Source organism: Martes martes, assembly GCF_963455335.1.
Source record: "Martes martes genome assembly, chromosome: 7".
Lineage (NCBI taxonomy): Eukaryota > Metazoa > Chordata > Mammalia > Carnivora > Mustelidae > Martes > Martes martes.
The window spans coordinates 114,078,870-114,094,515 of record NC_137894.1 but is presented as its reverse complement, the minus strand read 5'-3'; the positions used below and the strand labels follow the sequence as shown (position 1 = coordinate 114,094,515).

The 15,646-nt window shown below is 49.2% G+C and overlaps 1 protein-coding gene across 5 annotated transcripts in view; it reads right to left on the bottom strand.

Annotated features, from left to right (window-relative positions):
• SMOC1 (SPARC related modular calcium binding 1) overlaps positions 1-15,646 on the bottom strand; it is a 148,052-nt gene that overhangs the window by 19,927 nt on the left and 112,479 nt on the right. For all 5 annotated transcript variants that reach the window (XM_080808244.1, XM_080808243.1, XM_080808241.1 and 2 more), the window contains exons 6-7: positions 15,404-15,460; positions 13,337-13,417 (exon numbers count right to left, since the gene is read on the bottom strand). In XM_080808244.1, the coding sequence (XP_080664370.1) occupies positions 13,337-13,417; positions 15,404-15,460 (138 nt within the window). The remainder of the gene's footprint in view (positions 1-13,336; positions 13,418-15,403; positions 15,461-15,646) is intronic.

Below are 15,646 nucleotides of genomic sequence, written 5' to 3'. Positions count from 1 at the left end.
CTGAGCTTTGGAGGGATTCATGAATTTTCCCAAGTGCATTCAGCCAGAGAGGAGAGAGCTGGGACCCCAGTCAAGGGCTTCTGATAGTTGAGCCTGTCTTGCTAAATTTTAGACACAGGTTGCTGCCTCTAATCATTTGCTCTGGGAGAAAAATGAATTTATCTTTAGTGTGACGTTCTCTTGGGTCAGTCACTTTGCAGACTCCCCATATCTGCCACATTTGAAACCAAATGTGTAAACTCACGCATTTGCCCATTAACACGGCATAGCTTCTTCTGAACCAATGATTTTTCTCAGCCTGAACACACCACACATCTTGTACCTGAATATTCTTGCCTCTTTGCTGTGGAACTGAAAATCTAAAGCCATGTTTGTCACTCACCTGTCATGAGATAACACAAAACGAAGACGACGAGCTCACACCTGTTTCGGGGTTTACTGTGGGCCAAGCTTGGAACTAGGCACTTGGATTGTATTAACTCACTTCAAGCTCACCACAAGCCTCAGGATAGGTGCTATTATTACCCTCATGGAGCAGAGAAGGACCCAGGAACGCAAGCTGGGGGCAGGGTTTCCTCAAGGTCATACAACTAGGGAGTAGCAGAGCTGGGGTCCCCCCTGGGAGTCTGCTCCCAGGCTTTGCTCCCGACCCCTCTTCAACACCATCTCTCACTGCCAGATGCTAGTCTGATCTTCATTCGATTCCCAATTCTTCTTTTCCTTGGTGTGGCAAATAGTTAGAAAGAAGCTCCGGTGAATCGCACCTCAGACCGCTTCACCCAGACGATGACTGGCCTGGACCCAGGGAAAGGGCAGGTGGAGGGTACACGTGTCCCTTCCAGGCCTAGGCCTTTAGGGGCCTTGCAGTCTCACCTTTCACCTTCTTAGAAGCTGCCCTGAGCATAGCACAGAAGGAAGCCAGGCCAGCCCACCGGAAGATGAAAGGCAAACAGAAGAAAACAGGAGTCACTCAGTCTGCAGCCAGCCCAGCCCCCAGAGTCGTGCCCTTGGCCATCTTGGCCACCCAATCCCATGGACCCTCCAGCTGGATGAGTCCAGGAGTGAGTTCAGACAGAGCCAGTCAGGGAAACACGCAGCCAATCCACAGAAGCATGAGAAAGGATAAATTATTTTTGTTGTCTGCCATTTAAGTTTTGGAGTGGATTGTTACACAGCAGTAGTACGTGCAACACCTTGACTTGCTCAACTCCATATTGATCAATTTACTCCTTATACAAGGGCTTTGGTAGCCTCTCACACCCTTCAGCCAATCGATCAATAATAGCTCAATCAATGGATTATTCCTCCAGTGCTTCTCCAGAGGTCCTGCAAATATAAATCAGAATGTACCAAGGGGCAACACTCATTCTGTATCTGAGGAGACAGAAGCCAGCCCCCTCCGTAGGGCCGGTGTCACCCTCTACCCTTCTGGGTCACCTCCCAAAGGAACCTTAAAATTCACAACTATCCATTTCCCCAGGTACCAAGAAGTCACCTTGCAATCACGCAAGACAAGTGGTCTCCTTCAAGGGTCTCTTCCTAACCTCTGGTCCAGAGAGGGAGCTGCCCAGAAGGGGACGCCCCTACTTTATAACATTCTGTCCCTGCTTCAGAAACTTCAGGGAAGGATGACAACATCAGAAGGTTTGGCCTGATGGTGAGGAGAAGGGCCAGGCCCATCTGCAAATGCTTGACAGAGAGGGGAGCAGTCGGGGCTGGCCAGGGGCAGAGCGGAGACAGGAAGACACATTCTCACACACTCACGCACCCCCTCACTCCCCCCACAATCCAGTGCCAGGATGGTACGGAAGAGAGACGGGAGCCATGTCACTCCTCAGCGGGCAGTGGGGGCTTTTGAGTTCCACTGGCACACCTCTGGCTGCCTGAGAGAAGAAATACGACAGAACAGTGTCCCATAGAAGAAATGAGGACACGGCCCAGCCCTGGCCCCCAGAAAACATGGCCTTCTCGCCGTCACGTACTCCAGCACCAGGGCAAAGCAGGCCTGAAGCGGGGCGGGAGGAGCAGGGAGGGGACAGGGGAGGGAAAGACGAGGCTGAACCAGACAAACCTAAACCCCGTCTGCAGGCCCAGGGCACGGGTTCTCGCGTGTCCGGCCAAGACAGGATAAGCATGGAGAACAGCTCTGTCTGCTGTGGCTAGCCCCTGCCTCTGCGCCTCTCAATTACTCGTGGTAATTAGGAGCAAAGGAGAGCGTGGACAACCTAAATCCTCAGTTAATCCCCAATCCTGATTTTAGCCCAGAGTTTATCCTTTTGTCCTGGGAACTTTTTCTCCTTTATCATTTTTTTCCTTTTTTTTTTTTCTTTACTTTTTTTCTTTTTTAAACAAAAATGGCCAACAAACATAAACATTAGCGGATTCGAGTTTCAGGTCCTTGGGCTGGTCTTTCTTTCTGGCTGCTGCCTTCCAGAAGAGGAGCTGGTAAAGGAAGGAGCAGAGAGAAAAGCTGACACACTGTGTAACCCAGGCCTGCAGGTATCCGTGAGCCAGTCACGTCGTGAACTCTTTGGAGAAAGAGCAGGGGAGCCTCATAGCGATGGAGGCAGGGAGGAAGAAGGCAGTTAGTCGGGGCATGGCAGTAGCAATCGGGGTTCTCCAGAGTAAGAGAACAAATAAAAGACCTACATCTACATCTATACACAGATATCTAGATCTGTCTGTATCTAGACCCCTCTCTCTCTATATATAATATATTCACATATATATTATCTTTCTATATAAATCCATATATGCATATATGTGTGTATGTGTATATATATATATAGGTACTATAGCCTAGCCAAGTTCACATATATATGGATTTATATAGAGAAATAATATATATATGAATATATTATCTATCAATCAATCTATATATATATATATAGAGAGAGAGAGGTATTTATTTTAAGGAATTGGCTCACATGATCATGGGGCTGGCAAGTGGGAAGTTTGCCGGATAGGCCAGCAGGCTAGAAATTCAAGTAGGAGTGATCCTGCAATCCTGAGTCCAAAATCAATAGGTCAGGCCAGCAGGCTGGAAACTCAGGCAGGATTTCCATGCTGCAGGCTGGAGGCAGAAATCCTTCTTCAGGAAATCTCAGATTTTGCTTTGAAGACTTTCCATGGATTGGACGACGCCTTCCCCCGTTATGGAGGGTCATCTGCTTTACTTAAAGTCAACTGATTACAAATGTTAATCTTTTCTTAAAAAAAAAAAAATACCTTTGCAGCAACGTCTAGACTAGTGCAGAAACAGTCTATTGGTCTAGAAACTGGGCACTGTAACCTAGCCAAGTTCACACACCAGATGAACCTTCACAAGGTCCATATGAAAAATGAGAGCAAGAAAAAAACCCAGTCTTACAGAAAACCATACTCAGAAGAACCAAGAAGAGTCACGGGCCATAGAAATGTGCACTGGGAAGGTGTCTTGATGACTGAGGCAATATTCCTGGAGAAAGAACCAGAGGCTCTCCTCCCAGTGGAGGCACGGTTGGTAACAAAGGGCAGCTGTCCAGGCCATCCTGACCAAGAGTTGCTTCCATGAGAGGAAAGGAAGTGGGAAGATGACGGAATGGAGGACAGTAGGCCGAGAGAGGAGGGTGTCCCCAGAGCGTCGGACCTGACACGGATCCTGAGCGACCCACGAGATTAGGGCTCATAGGATGCAGAGGAGGTCAGGGGCCTTGGTGGACACACGTTATCACACGGTCTGGTACTGGGCATGGGTTAGCACCGAGTCAGCCTCTGGAGAGGTCACAGAAGTTCTGGGAGACATAGTAAGACGAAAGAACTAGCACTGAGGTCTTAACCTATCCTCACTTCAGGCCTTCCTCCGTCCCTGAAGCTTTCCCTGAGGGCCGCTATCTTAGTGAAGTCTCCCTCTCCTGAGTCTGGGACTGAGGATCTGCTCCCCTCGAGGAGACTTGGGACCATGACTTGTCTGGACTGGGGGTCCCGAGAGCGAGGACTCTTTGGCTCCCGCCCTTATCCTCCCCACCCCCGCCCCTGGCCCCCAGCTCCTTATTCATAGCACAACCATGGAGTCTCTATGGAAAGAGTGTTTAGCCCAAGAACCCCTCTATTGCTTGAACCCCTGCTACACGCCATCTCCAGCGACAGAATTCTGTTCTAGCCGGGCATTTCATACATGGGGCCCCGCACCGTGGAGTAAATGCCCGATGGGGGCCCGAGACTGCAGAGACCAAGATAAGAATATCTATTCCCTTGACTCATCCTGGAAAATGCTACACTCCACCCTCAGACTATCAACCACTGGATTTTCTTAGGGGGAAAAAACCCGTAAAAGGTGACCCGCCTAGAAAGCGAGAGGAGCTTATTTATGTTTCGCTGTGAATGGAATCGTCCAGCAGGCCAAGAACATTAAGGAAAACACTAGGGTTGTGTTGCCCACAATTCGCCCGAAACCTCTTGCAATACCACACGCCCACCTTGCCTCTTATCAAAAATGAATGCAATGCTGTCCGATAACCCAAAATAACAAACCGTGTGTTAAAAACAACCTTTCCTAAATCACAACTTGAAATTCCAGAGGCGGAAGAACTCCTGCGCCCCTGCCTCCGGGTTCCCTGAGTCAGCGAGTGAGGGTGGCAGTCATCTACACCGCGGGCCGCAGGCTCGGGGTGGAGAATCCAGCCGCAGAGGGACGGCGGACGCAAGAGGAGGGACAGGTAGGACCAGTGACTTTCCGGGTCTTGAAGGGCAGGAGGTGCGGTCTCCAGGGGAGGACAAGCTGCTAGAGACCACCGTCCTCAGGAATGATTAATGGAACGTTGCCAAGCAGGCCCTTTTTGTTTACTTGGCCACACAGGGTTTTAGCACCTATGGTTTCAAGCCAACTGTGTGAAGAGGTTGTTTTTCTCACTTGTGGACTTTGCACTTTTTCACAGGATGGGCCAAGTGGCCTCCAGAGGACGGTTCCAAGCACCATGTGCTGGGTTGGCTCTGCCCCACCACCGTGGGCCCTCTGTCATATCCAGCACTGCGCTGCCCCTCGGCCAGTGCCGACTCCCAAGGCGTACTCGTCTAGGGGCTTCAAGAGCCCCCGAGAGACAAGGGGAATGCACAGAACCATTACTCAGGCCTCCCTTCAGATCTGAGGACAGACAACAGGCCTAGAAAAGGAAAGGCCCAGAGGAGAGGCCCTACCAGGTCAGAGGAGAAGCAGCCTCACTGACAAACAAAACAGAGTCAAGCCCTGAAACTGTGCTCAGGGGTGTGGCAGGTAGTGGGGGGGGAGGGGGGGCACAGAACAGAGACAGAATATGCACACATTTAAAACAGTCACCCTTCCACTGGGATGGGTTCTCCCATCTCTTTAATCTAAAGGCCCTTTCCCCTAGCAGGTGGGTGGCCAAATGAAGTGAAAATGGTACCCAATCTTAACCTACAGATGGACTTTGGGCCATTGGAGGAGGTTGGTCTCTGGAGGAGGTGACCCCTTCTGATGGACGAACTGGCCAAGAGATGCTCTTCCCCCCTGGCCCAGAACAGGTGAGGATGGCAGCAAGGCTCAGGGAGCTGGCTGGTCCCAAACCAGAAGGAACTCAGGGCAGTCAGAGGAACAGGAGTGGGCGTGGCCTGGGGACACCTGGGCTTCCTTGGCAAGGCTGGAAGCAAGAGTAAGAGCCTAGCACTCCCAGTCTTGCACACTCCACCCCAGGGCCTGGCACAGGGAAGGCTCTGTGGCTGTTTCATGGAAGTCAACAACAGCTGGAGGCCACACAGGATGGTGGTTAAGAGCATGGGGTCAGATGCTAGCTCTGTGACCTTGGGCAGTCTCCTTCAGCTCTCTAAGTCCCAGGTTCCTTACCTGTGAAAGCAGGGTAATGATAGCACACACACTTTAGGGTCCCTGGGGGATTAAATGAAGAAGTAGAAGCCAAGCATTTCCCCCTGGCCCCAGAGTCTTAGCCAGTCTAAGGTGGCAGTGTTCTCAGCAAATGTGGAAGGAACCTGGGCTTCCTGATCCATCCCGGTGAATAACTAGTCTCCTCGGTTGGACTGCAGGGATGGACCACAGGTGGGCAGTGGCCACAGTCCATGCACATGCAGGTGATACAGGGGCACACTTCCGGTAGACCAACTAAACAGGTAATAATGGAACTAAGATCTTTATGACCGCCGTGCCGGCAACACCAAACACTATCAGTGATAGAACATTTCTCTGCACTGGAGTGGATGGCACCACTTCCCCCTCCCTTTGGCACGCCCCGCCCCAACAGCCAGCTCCTTGCTTAGACATGCCTTGCATTGCTTCCACTTCGCACCAGGTGGATGGGCCTGTGACCCTGGACAAGGCCCTTGACTAGCCTGGGCTCTATTCTGTCACTGAAAATGAAGTGGTGGTACGGGACCAGGCGCTCTCAAGGCCCACAGCCTTACAATTGGGCAGCTTTGGGAGCGCTTCCCCACCGCTCTGGGGCTGGACCCAAACTCCGCCTCCCACGCCCCAAACTCCGCTTCCACGGCCCAAACTCCGCCTCTACCACCCAAACTCCGCCTCCCATGTCCCCTCGCAACCCAAGCACTAGGAAGGGGTTAAGCAAGGCTATTGCATTGGTTCCGGGTTCTCCCTTGTACCTCTCAACCCCTTCAGAGCCATCCCGTGGCTCAGAGGCCCCATCCCCAGAAAAGAAGTCACCATGCCCATCCCACATCCCCGACGCGGGCTCAGGGCACCTACTCACAGGGGTGTTTGCAGTCGGCTCTGTAAATAGGGCATGCTGCTGGGACAAAACGTCGTGGGTGAGGACGTGGAAAGGAAAATTACAAACCAACCGGCCTGTCTAAATGATTTCTCTCTGTGGAACCTAAAATGACCAGGCATGGTTCACCATTGTTGGAAGCACCGACCTCTGCCTTCCCACACAGAAGAAACTGAGGAGTGGAGGAAAACAAGATATAAATTCTACAGCAGATATTTCTTCGAGGATGGATCGTCCCAATATAGAATATAAGCACTTTTTTTTTTTAACTTCTCCCCAAAGCATCCCTGACTCACATCCCCTCAAATTTTAGAAAAGGCTCCATCTCTCCTGCCTCATGCTATTAAGTGAGCTCATGTGACCCTTCCAATAACAAGAATGTGAAATGTTTCCCAGTGGTTTTGCAACGACAAGTACTGAGAAGTGGCAAGGGTCTTCTTTCTAGTTTTGCTCAGTAACTTCATTGACCTTGATCTGACAAGCTCTGTCCTTTAAGGACAAGAGCTACCAAATACACATTTAGGCAAGAAGGAAGGAGGGGGCACATGCTGGGGCTGGGGTCGGTGGGAGGAAGAGAGAGTTTTTAATTTGTCATAAAAAGTGTCTAACTTCACTCTTCATCTCCCAAAAACACTTACGTGGGAGTGTGTTTATAAGATATATGCAAGTGTGTTTATAAGATATATTGCAAGAAAGCCGTTTTACAAATAAACACAGAATGAGGATCCTCAGAGCGGAGACCATAGTTGACTTCTAGCCAATGGGAAGGAGCCAATTACAATACCTTAGAAGGACCTGTAGTTTCAGGTTTTTAGTAGCAGAGGCCAAAAGAAAACGCTAGGGCACATGGTTTCGCTATCAGCATCAAAAACCGCACAAACTCACCTACTGAAAAAAAACCAAACAAAAAACCTTTGCTGTTCAAGCAAGGCCCGGAGGCCGATCACACTCGCACCTCACCTTGGCCCGTCACCGCACCCCTGTGTCCAAAGCAGATGTGGTGCGGCAAAGGAGCAAGACAACCGGGAAAACTAATTTTAAAATGAGGAAAAAATGGATGCGGGGCTGGGCTCTCTGGGGCCTCCAAATGTGTGTACGGGTCCTGTCTGCAGAGGGAAAACTTGAGAAAGGCCTTTGCTGCTACGGAGAGGGCCAAAGGCATGACCACCCTTCCCTGTCCCCAGCTCTATTCTCTGGCTGTGGCGGACCAAGACACCTGCAGCAGATAGATGGGCAGGCGTCCAGAAGGCCAGTTATAGAAATAAACATCAAGGGTTTGTTTTTATACAGATATTTTAAATGCTCGCAAGCCCAGACCCGTCCTCGGCTGCTAACGTTAGCGGATTACTCATTCTTCCTTCCAATCACGTCATGTGTGAGGTTCCAGGTGGCTGCGGGGTATTTGCTTACAACGGCTACCGCTGGTTTCCCTGAGAGCTGTTTATTTTTCCAGGCCTCAGGTCATTACATCACCCCGCGGTTTCTGGGCAGGCCAAGAGTGCTGGTTTGGGGGATGGGGGGATCCGGCCAGGAGGTGCCGTTGCCTCAGTGACCCCGCATCCCAGTCATAGCAGCTGTCCCGGCAGGAGCTTCCCTGGTGAGCCCAGGGGCCCACAGCGGGCCGAGAGGAGCGGGGCTCTGATGCCAGCAGGTAGGAAGGAGCAGGGGTGCTGCGAACATCTGACCGGCCATGCGGACGGTGAGTTAGGCAAACGCTCCCACGTGTGAGGAGACAGGGCTGTGTTCGTGGCAAAACTTACAAGAAATGATTTTCACCTTGTAACCCTGCTGACGGCTCTGTCTCAGGGAAGCAGAGTTCCCACACGCTCCCACATTCAGGGATGTCTGGAAGGAAGCTCTGCCGGGCAAAGAGGCAAGGGAGGAAAAGCAAGTGCTTTTGGATTTCACCCCCAGGGTCAAGTTCTAGGGCCTTCTCAAAATCCCAGATCAGATCATGAAAGAAGTTAATGAGGAAAGGTGGCAGGAAAGGAAAGGAAAAGAAAGAGATGGGGAAGGAAGAAGAGAAGTCAAAGGACCCCACCAGTGGCTCCAAGAGGTAGCCTGCCACGCGGGAGCAGAGGGAAAGGGCCTGTGTGCCTTGAAGGCGTCGCTGTGCTGCTCCAAGAGAAGAGGTAAGGCTCACATGACCATATTTCCTGAGAGTATTTTCCCAGACAAGAAAGCATAGAATTCTGTCATACAGAAAAAGAGAGAGAGAGAGAGAGAGAGACTTTTATAAATCATAGCTGTAGGAAAGTGTCTGCACATAGTAAAATTAGAAGCAGTGGGACATGAAATATGGGATGAAGAGTGAGACAAAGCCTAGTTTTCGTCATTTCTTTAATCTCTTTGCTCTCTTCTATAAAATGCAGATGATTAAAAAGATTCTTATACTCTAGTTATATTAAGAAATGCCTTGGTAGCCAGCCTCTGATACCAAAAGCTCAGCAAGAGTTCATATTTGGTCCTAAAAGCAGAACACGGTCTCCGGCCAACACTCGTATGTGAGAGGATGGCTGGTGTCAAGTTCTAGGGTGTCGACTGGCCAGGTATGCCGTCTTCCCGAATGCAGGAGAGCTCTTGGTGCAACAGAGACCAGAATCAGAGACAGGAGCCCAGAGGGGCAAACCCATCGACGCTGAGGCTGCCAAGTCCTCAAAAGGCAATACTGACCACGGGGAACACAAGACAAAGCCTTAAAAACAAGGATCGACACCCCCGGGAGGAGAGAAGGAGACAGGATAAGTCTGCAGGCATATGTGTCATGTTATTGCAAAGCTTCAGCTGCCCAGTGGAACCTTTCCAACATCAACAGTCCCCAGGCCAGAAAACAAACCTGGCGTCACAGGGTCTGAGTGTGAAAGAAGGATGTTTGGGGTGGTAGAAGGGACTAGGATGGCCTTCTTGCCTCTAAGAGAGAGTGGGAAGAGCGCTCACCTAGACTGACTTCTGAGTTCTGCTTCACCAGTTAGGGTGGGGGCTGAAGCTCTCCTCACCCAGAATCTTCTGGCAAACTCCAATGGGAAACTGCCTTGGGGGCTTGACCCAGAGGCTCCACTCTGTACCAGAGCCAGCTGCCCAGACATGAGTTATCACTAACATGTTATCTGACTTCTCATCAACCCAAATGAGATAACATGAAGAGCGCTTGGCACAAGATTTAAAGATATTCCGTCAAGAGTAGCCATTATTTTTTAAATCATTCATGATATACCTACTCTGTGTTAGGCATTTCATATATATCATTGAACCCTCAGAAAAACCCTGCAAGGCACTCAGAACCTTGTTTCACAGCTAATGAACTTTCTTAAGGTCACTCAGCCTCTCACGGGAAGCCAGCACGGGAAGCCAGGTCTGCTGGTTTGTCTGATACCGAAGCCCATGCTGATGCCATTACGAGGTTTACCACTTCTGTATCAAAATGATCCCTAGCTCTGCCCACAAAAGCCAGATGTCAGGAAGCCTCCCCGGCATCCCATTTCTGAGAGAATACATCAGGACAGAATGCTGAAGCTTGGCAAAGGTTCACGTTGGACGGGGCAGGGCCATGTGAGCTGCCCCAAGTCCCTGAGCTGACGATGCAGGCTTCCCTGGGCATGTCAGGAAACTTCTTCCGAGGCACAGCCCCGACTTCTGCCTGGTCTATGAGAGGGTCCAGGCACAGGACAAAGACACCCCCATGCACACATTCCTGTCCAGATGCTTCTAATTCGGACCCAGAGACCAGGGGCCAGCAAACTGCTTTCTGTAAGGGGTCAGATAGAAAGCATTTTAGGTTTTGCAGGCCAGACAGTCTCTGTCACAACTATTCAGCTCTGCTGTTGCAGCCCCCAAACACCATAGGTGATATGTAAATAAGCGGGTGTGGCTGTGTTCCAATAAAACTTTATTTGCATGAACAGGCAGCTGGCCATTTGCCAATCCCTGCCTAAATGCCTTTGTGACACCATGTTTTTTTTATACATAATTCCATCAAAAGGACCGACAGGTACTCAGTATTGCCACTTGATCATGATGGAGAAGGTCCTCAGTTTACCAGAAAATGCCTAAGGTCTCGATCTCTGATAATTATTGCTGGCCTCAATTTCTCCCAGGGAAGCTTTAGCTCTCCCTGAACTTTCCTGTTCTACACACTAACCTTCCAGACATAACTGGGGCCAACCAGGAAAAAATGAAGATGGCTGGGTCACACCAACAAAAGGAAGGCGGTTGTACCATTTCTCCATGAAGACCCAGTAGTCATCCAGTTGGCAACTATCCAGGGCAGGTAGGAATGGAAAGCTGAAGAACTCGAGCGGAAGCAAACATCAAATACCTTCACATCACTACTTTACTTTACTCCGAGAAAAGAGCCCAAGAACACGAGCACTCTGTTCGCAAAGATAAATCATTTTCCCCAGCCGCACCCCTTACTAGCTGGGACCCAGGATAAGTTACTTCCTCTCTCTCAGCCTCTATTTCTTTACCTGTCAGATGGAGGTGATAACAACACTTATCTCACCGGGTTGTGGTGAAGCTTCAAGGAGATAACACATGTAAGGTGTGCAGGATCCGAAAGGATGATTCTGATTTTGATGATGATGATGATGATGATGGTGATGATGGTCTTTTCTGTCCTCCCCCAGAGCATTCAAACACAGTGCGCTAGATTCTATAATAGATATAATAGGCAGGCAACATAGCCCTTGCCCTCACAGAGTTTAGAGCCTCGGTAGAGAAATTAACCATTGGTAGATGAAAGCAATTTCTGGAAGCGACTGCTAAATGTCAGGTGAGTGTTCCAGGCAAACGGTGCTGCAGGATTTCAGAGAGCGCTGACTGTCATAGCTGCCACTGGTCACAGAGTGACAATAAAGTCTCTAAATAAAGGCTTTGCAGACCTGCTGGGAGGAGGGGGGGACCAGGGAAAGGGGGACCACTGGCACCAAAACCATGTCGCTTTGACTTATCACATTTGTCTAACAGCAAGAGAGGAGGTGGAAGAAGGTTCTACAAAGAAGCTTGAATTGAAGAATTCTCACTGTAAGTGGTATCATTAACATTCCCATTTTTCCTACCGCAATGATGATCACAATAACTAATGTACTTTCAGCTTCTCCTGCCCTTACTGTTTACCACTTAGCCAGGCACTGGTTAAGTACCAGATAGACAGTATCTCAGTTAACCTTTACCCACAGTCCTTCTAGGGAAAGATCATGACCCCAGATGAGAACTGAGGCACTGGAGGGATTATTTCACTTGCCTGGATCCCTCGCTAAGTGCAGGAGCCTGAAAGCAAATGCAGGTTTTGCTGGTTCCAACACCTGTGCTTTAACCACGGCACTGTTCTGTCCAAGACCCTGGCACACGGGATTCACCTGGTCTTCTTCCCACCCCATCATCCCCTACCTCCAGCTTTTGTCAATCAGGGAACCAGACACATGCGGAAGTACTGACTGGCCCACATCACAGAGAAAATCCAGCGATGCTGCATGGGGTCACCAAAATGGGTAACTTCCTTCGTACACTAGAGTTCCCCCACTCCCACCTTTAGGCTAGAGCTGGCAGACGGGTACACCTAAAGGGGCTCAATGACAGTCCACTCACTAATTAAGGGTCTTCTAAAACTCTACCCATCAGTTCAAAGGGATGGATCTTTGTTTATAGACCTTGATATCCGTAAGGAGAAAATGATATGGCTGAAATGAAATTCACCAAATTTATGCAGGCATAAATAATGCAGAGGGGCATTTCTCACAATGAAGTCTTAGGCGAAAATAAGGGTGATTTCCCCACGATGGAGACAACAGATTGGCTTTGTTAATACACTTTCCTGTCGGTGGACATCCAGTCTTTACTGATGGTGAAATGAACTTTATTGACTTTGGTCTTCATTGATGATAAACGAACTCTATGAAAGAGTCCTATGAATCTGATCACCCTCCAAAACTCGTCACCCTTCTACAAGGAGCTCAGCCAGTACCAAACCTGACCACTCACAAGACCCTCAAAAGATGAGACCAGAAACGACATGACTGTAAGCAACTATTTGGAGCCTTAAAAAATACATAGAACCGGGGCTCCTGGGTGGCTCAGTTGGTTAAGCAACTGCCTTCGGCTCAGGTCATGATCCTGGAGTCCTGGGATAGAGTCCCACATCAGGCTCCCTGCTCAGCAGGGAGTCTGCCCTTCCCACTGACCTCTCCTCTCATGCTCTCTCTCTTTCAAATAAATAAATAAAATCTTTAAAAAAATCTTAAAAAAAAACACATAGAACCAAGTCTCCTAAGCCTTGAGGTCCAACATTTCCATGCCAGGTCATTTTTTTTTTTCAAATTTTTCTGCATGGCATGTAGAGAGTCAATTAAAACAGAAAAACATACAGTCAAAAGATTTTTTGCTAAAAGATCAGCTCCTCATGAAAGATGATACCTGAGCTACTAATTGAAGAAAATTAAAGTTGGAAGGGATTCACTCATCTAATCTCGCTTTATAGCTGTAGAAGTTGAAGACAAGACACGTTAGATGACTTGCCCAAGCCCATACCACGGGTAGTCACGGAGCAACCGTGGGGCAACTGCAGGCGATTTGGGCACATACACAATCCCAGGCAGATTATTTACCTGAATTCCTTACATTGGTGTTGTTCAGTTTGGAGTCCTTGATTACCAAGTGTTTAATCCACAGAGTAGGAGCTGTAATTTCTGGGGGAGAAAAAAAAAAAAAAGAAGAAGAAGTAAGAAATCTGGGCAAAGGGGGTGGTTAACTTGGAGGGTAGCCCCCAGGCTTCAGGAACTTTTTCTAAAGCCTGAGGCATCAAGGCTTTGAGCTTTCTTCCTCATTTCACATCCACTTTGTCCCAGCACCTCTCCCTTCTCGCTGCGGAAGCTCCTCTCCCTGCCAGCTCATGGGAGCCAACCAGGGCCTCCCCTGCTCAGAGGCAGAGTGGTCTAAGTCCAGAGGCGCTGAGCCGCTCCATCCAGGAATAAAAATATTATCCCAGGAGGTGAGGAGCAGGGGCCAAGCCAAGTCTCTCTCAGCTGCTTCCCTGGAAGAAGATTTAAAGGGGATAAATCAACAAATGAATGCCAAACAAACCACAGAGACCATTTTGGAGGAAACGGCTGAGCCACAACAGATTTCAGCTTGCTGAGACTCTGTTCCACATGGGAAGGAAAGTGGTGAGTCCAATGTGTGCGTCAATATCCTTCCTAATGGTTTCTCATGGACACAGGCTGAATCCTCCATCCAGAGAGCTTGGGGGCGGGGTGGGGGGGGGGAATCTCTAGGCCCTTTGGGGCTTGGGTCACACGATGGACAAGTGGTATGAGAATTGGGAGGACCCTGAACTCAAGAGTGATGAGTCCTTCAGTGAGATTGCTGGGGCGATCTCCCAAGGTGACACGGTCTCCATTTCCCATCTGATCCCTCGAGATCCCCGACTTGCCAAAAATCCAGGAGATTTGTGGATCACAGAAACATCTGAATTTCTAGGCATGAACACACATATGTATGTTCCACTAAATGACCAGTTGTAAAGGAGAGCTCACATGTCAATCCGTCTACCTAGAGGTGGGCCTTTGCTCGGGACATCCATAGCTACAGTACTGACCAGTGGCATAATTTCTTTTTATTCCTGTCTCCCAGTCCAGTCTCGTGATCCAGGTCTGGATACACTCAGCTGAAAGCTCCTCAAAGTTTGCTGCGTATTGCACTGACAGCCGAACCCCGGTGTCAGACTTTCTAGAAACTGCATTTTGCCAAGCTTCCTACTTCCCCTCATGGGAGCCTGGATTATATGGTAAAGTGCACTGAAGAATGTAGGCCAGGAGCAGCTCAAACTCAAATAGAGGCCAGCCTTCTGCACCCCACACTCCTCCTGTCTAGCCCTCATACCCCCAGGAACATTCAGCCTCTATCTACCTACCAGCAATACTATGTCTCTTGCCCTAGAATTCCCTCTCAAATGCTCTCAAGGTCCAACTTTGTCAAACCAGGTACACTAACCAATCTCTTTCCTCCTACTTTCCTACTATACCCCAGCCTCACCATACTCTCCCCCTTTGTCCATACCAGTCCCCCCACTGCCCTGATTCTTCCCTTCCCCTTTCACGATCCAGCCTGGGTCCCATCTCTTCACATAGTCTTCCCCCAGACCACTGTGATCTCCTTTCTCCCAAAAATGTCCACTACAATAAAAACTAAGATCATATAATTTAACATCTAAAGCTCTCCAGTAGTTGCCATTGTCTTGAGAGCAAAGTCTTCATCTCAACTACTCCTTCTTGGTCCCCCAGAGGCCTACCACAATGGTGGGCACAGAGAAGGGACTTGTAAGTGTTGGTTCATCTACTGAAGGGACAGTGCTGGCCTGTCTTTCTCAGCCATGGCTCTTTGGTCTTGGCAGCTCAAAGGGTCCATCCAGGCTGTGTTATTGTTGGACATCAGCAGCCAGGCAGGAAGCCTGGCTAGAACAGAGGGCCTTTCCAGAAGTAGAGAGTGTACCAGTTCCTGGGAGGATCTGCATTTTTTTTAAAGGTTAAAACAACCCAGCCTAACCTGGGAAAAACTGAAATTAAAAAGGAAAAAAAAACCAATAATAAAGTTTATACAAACATCCAAAGGAAAGATGTTCCTCAAATCTAAAAATGGGTGGGAGTATACGAGTCGGAAGTGATACAAGAGCTTACCATCTCCGTCGAACACAGGCTGAGTCTCCATCGTGGGTGTCGGCTTCGACCCATCATCTGAATTGAGGGTTAAAAAGAATCGAAAAGAGACTACCATTATTGAGGTAAATACTATCTACTCTCCAGCACTGTTGAATGGTTGGGGTTTGCACATGGCCCGGCCAAGTCCCAATGAAGAGACCAAAGAGAAAGGAAAGAAAGAAAGAAAGAAAGAAAGAACAGGAAGAAAAAAAAAGAACCACA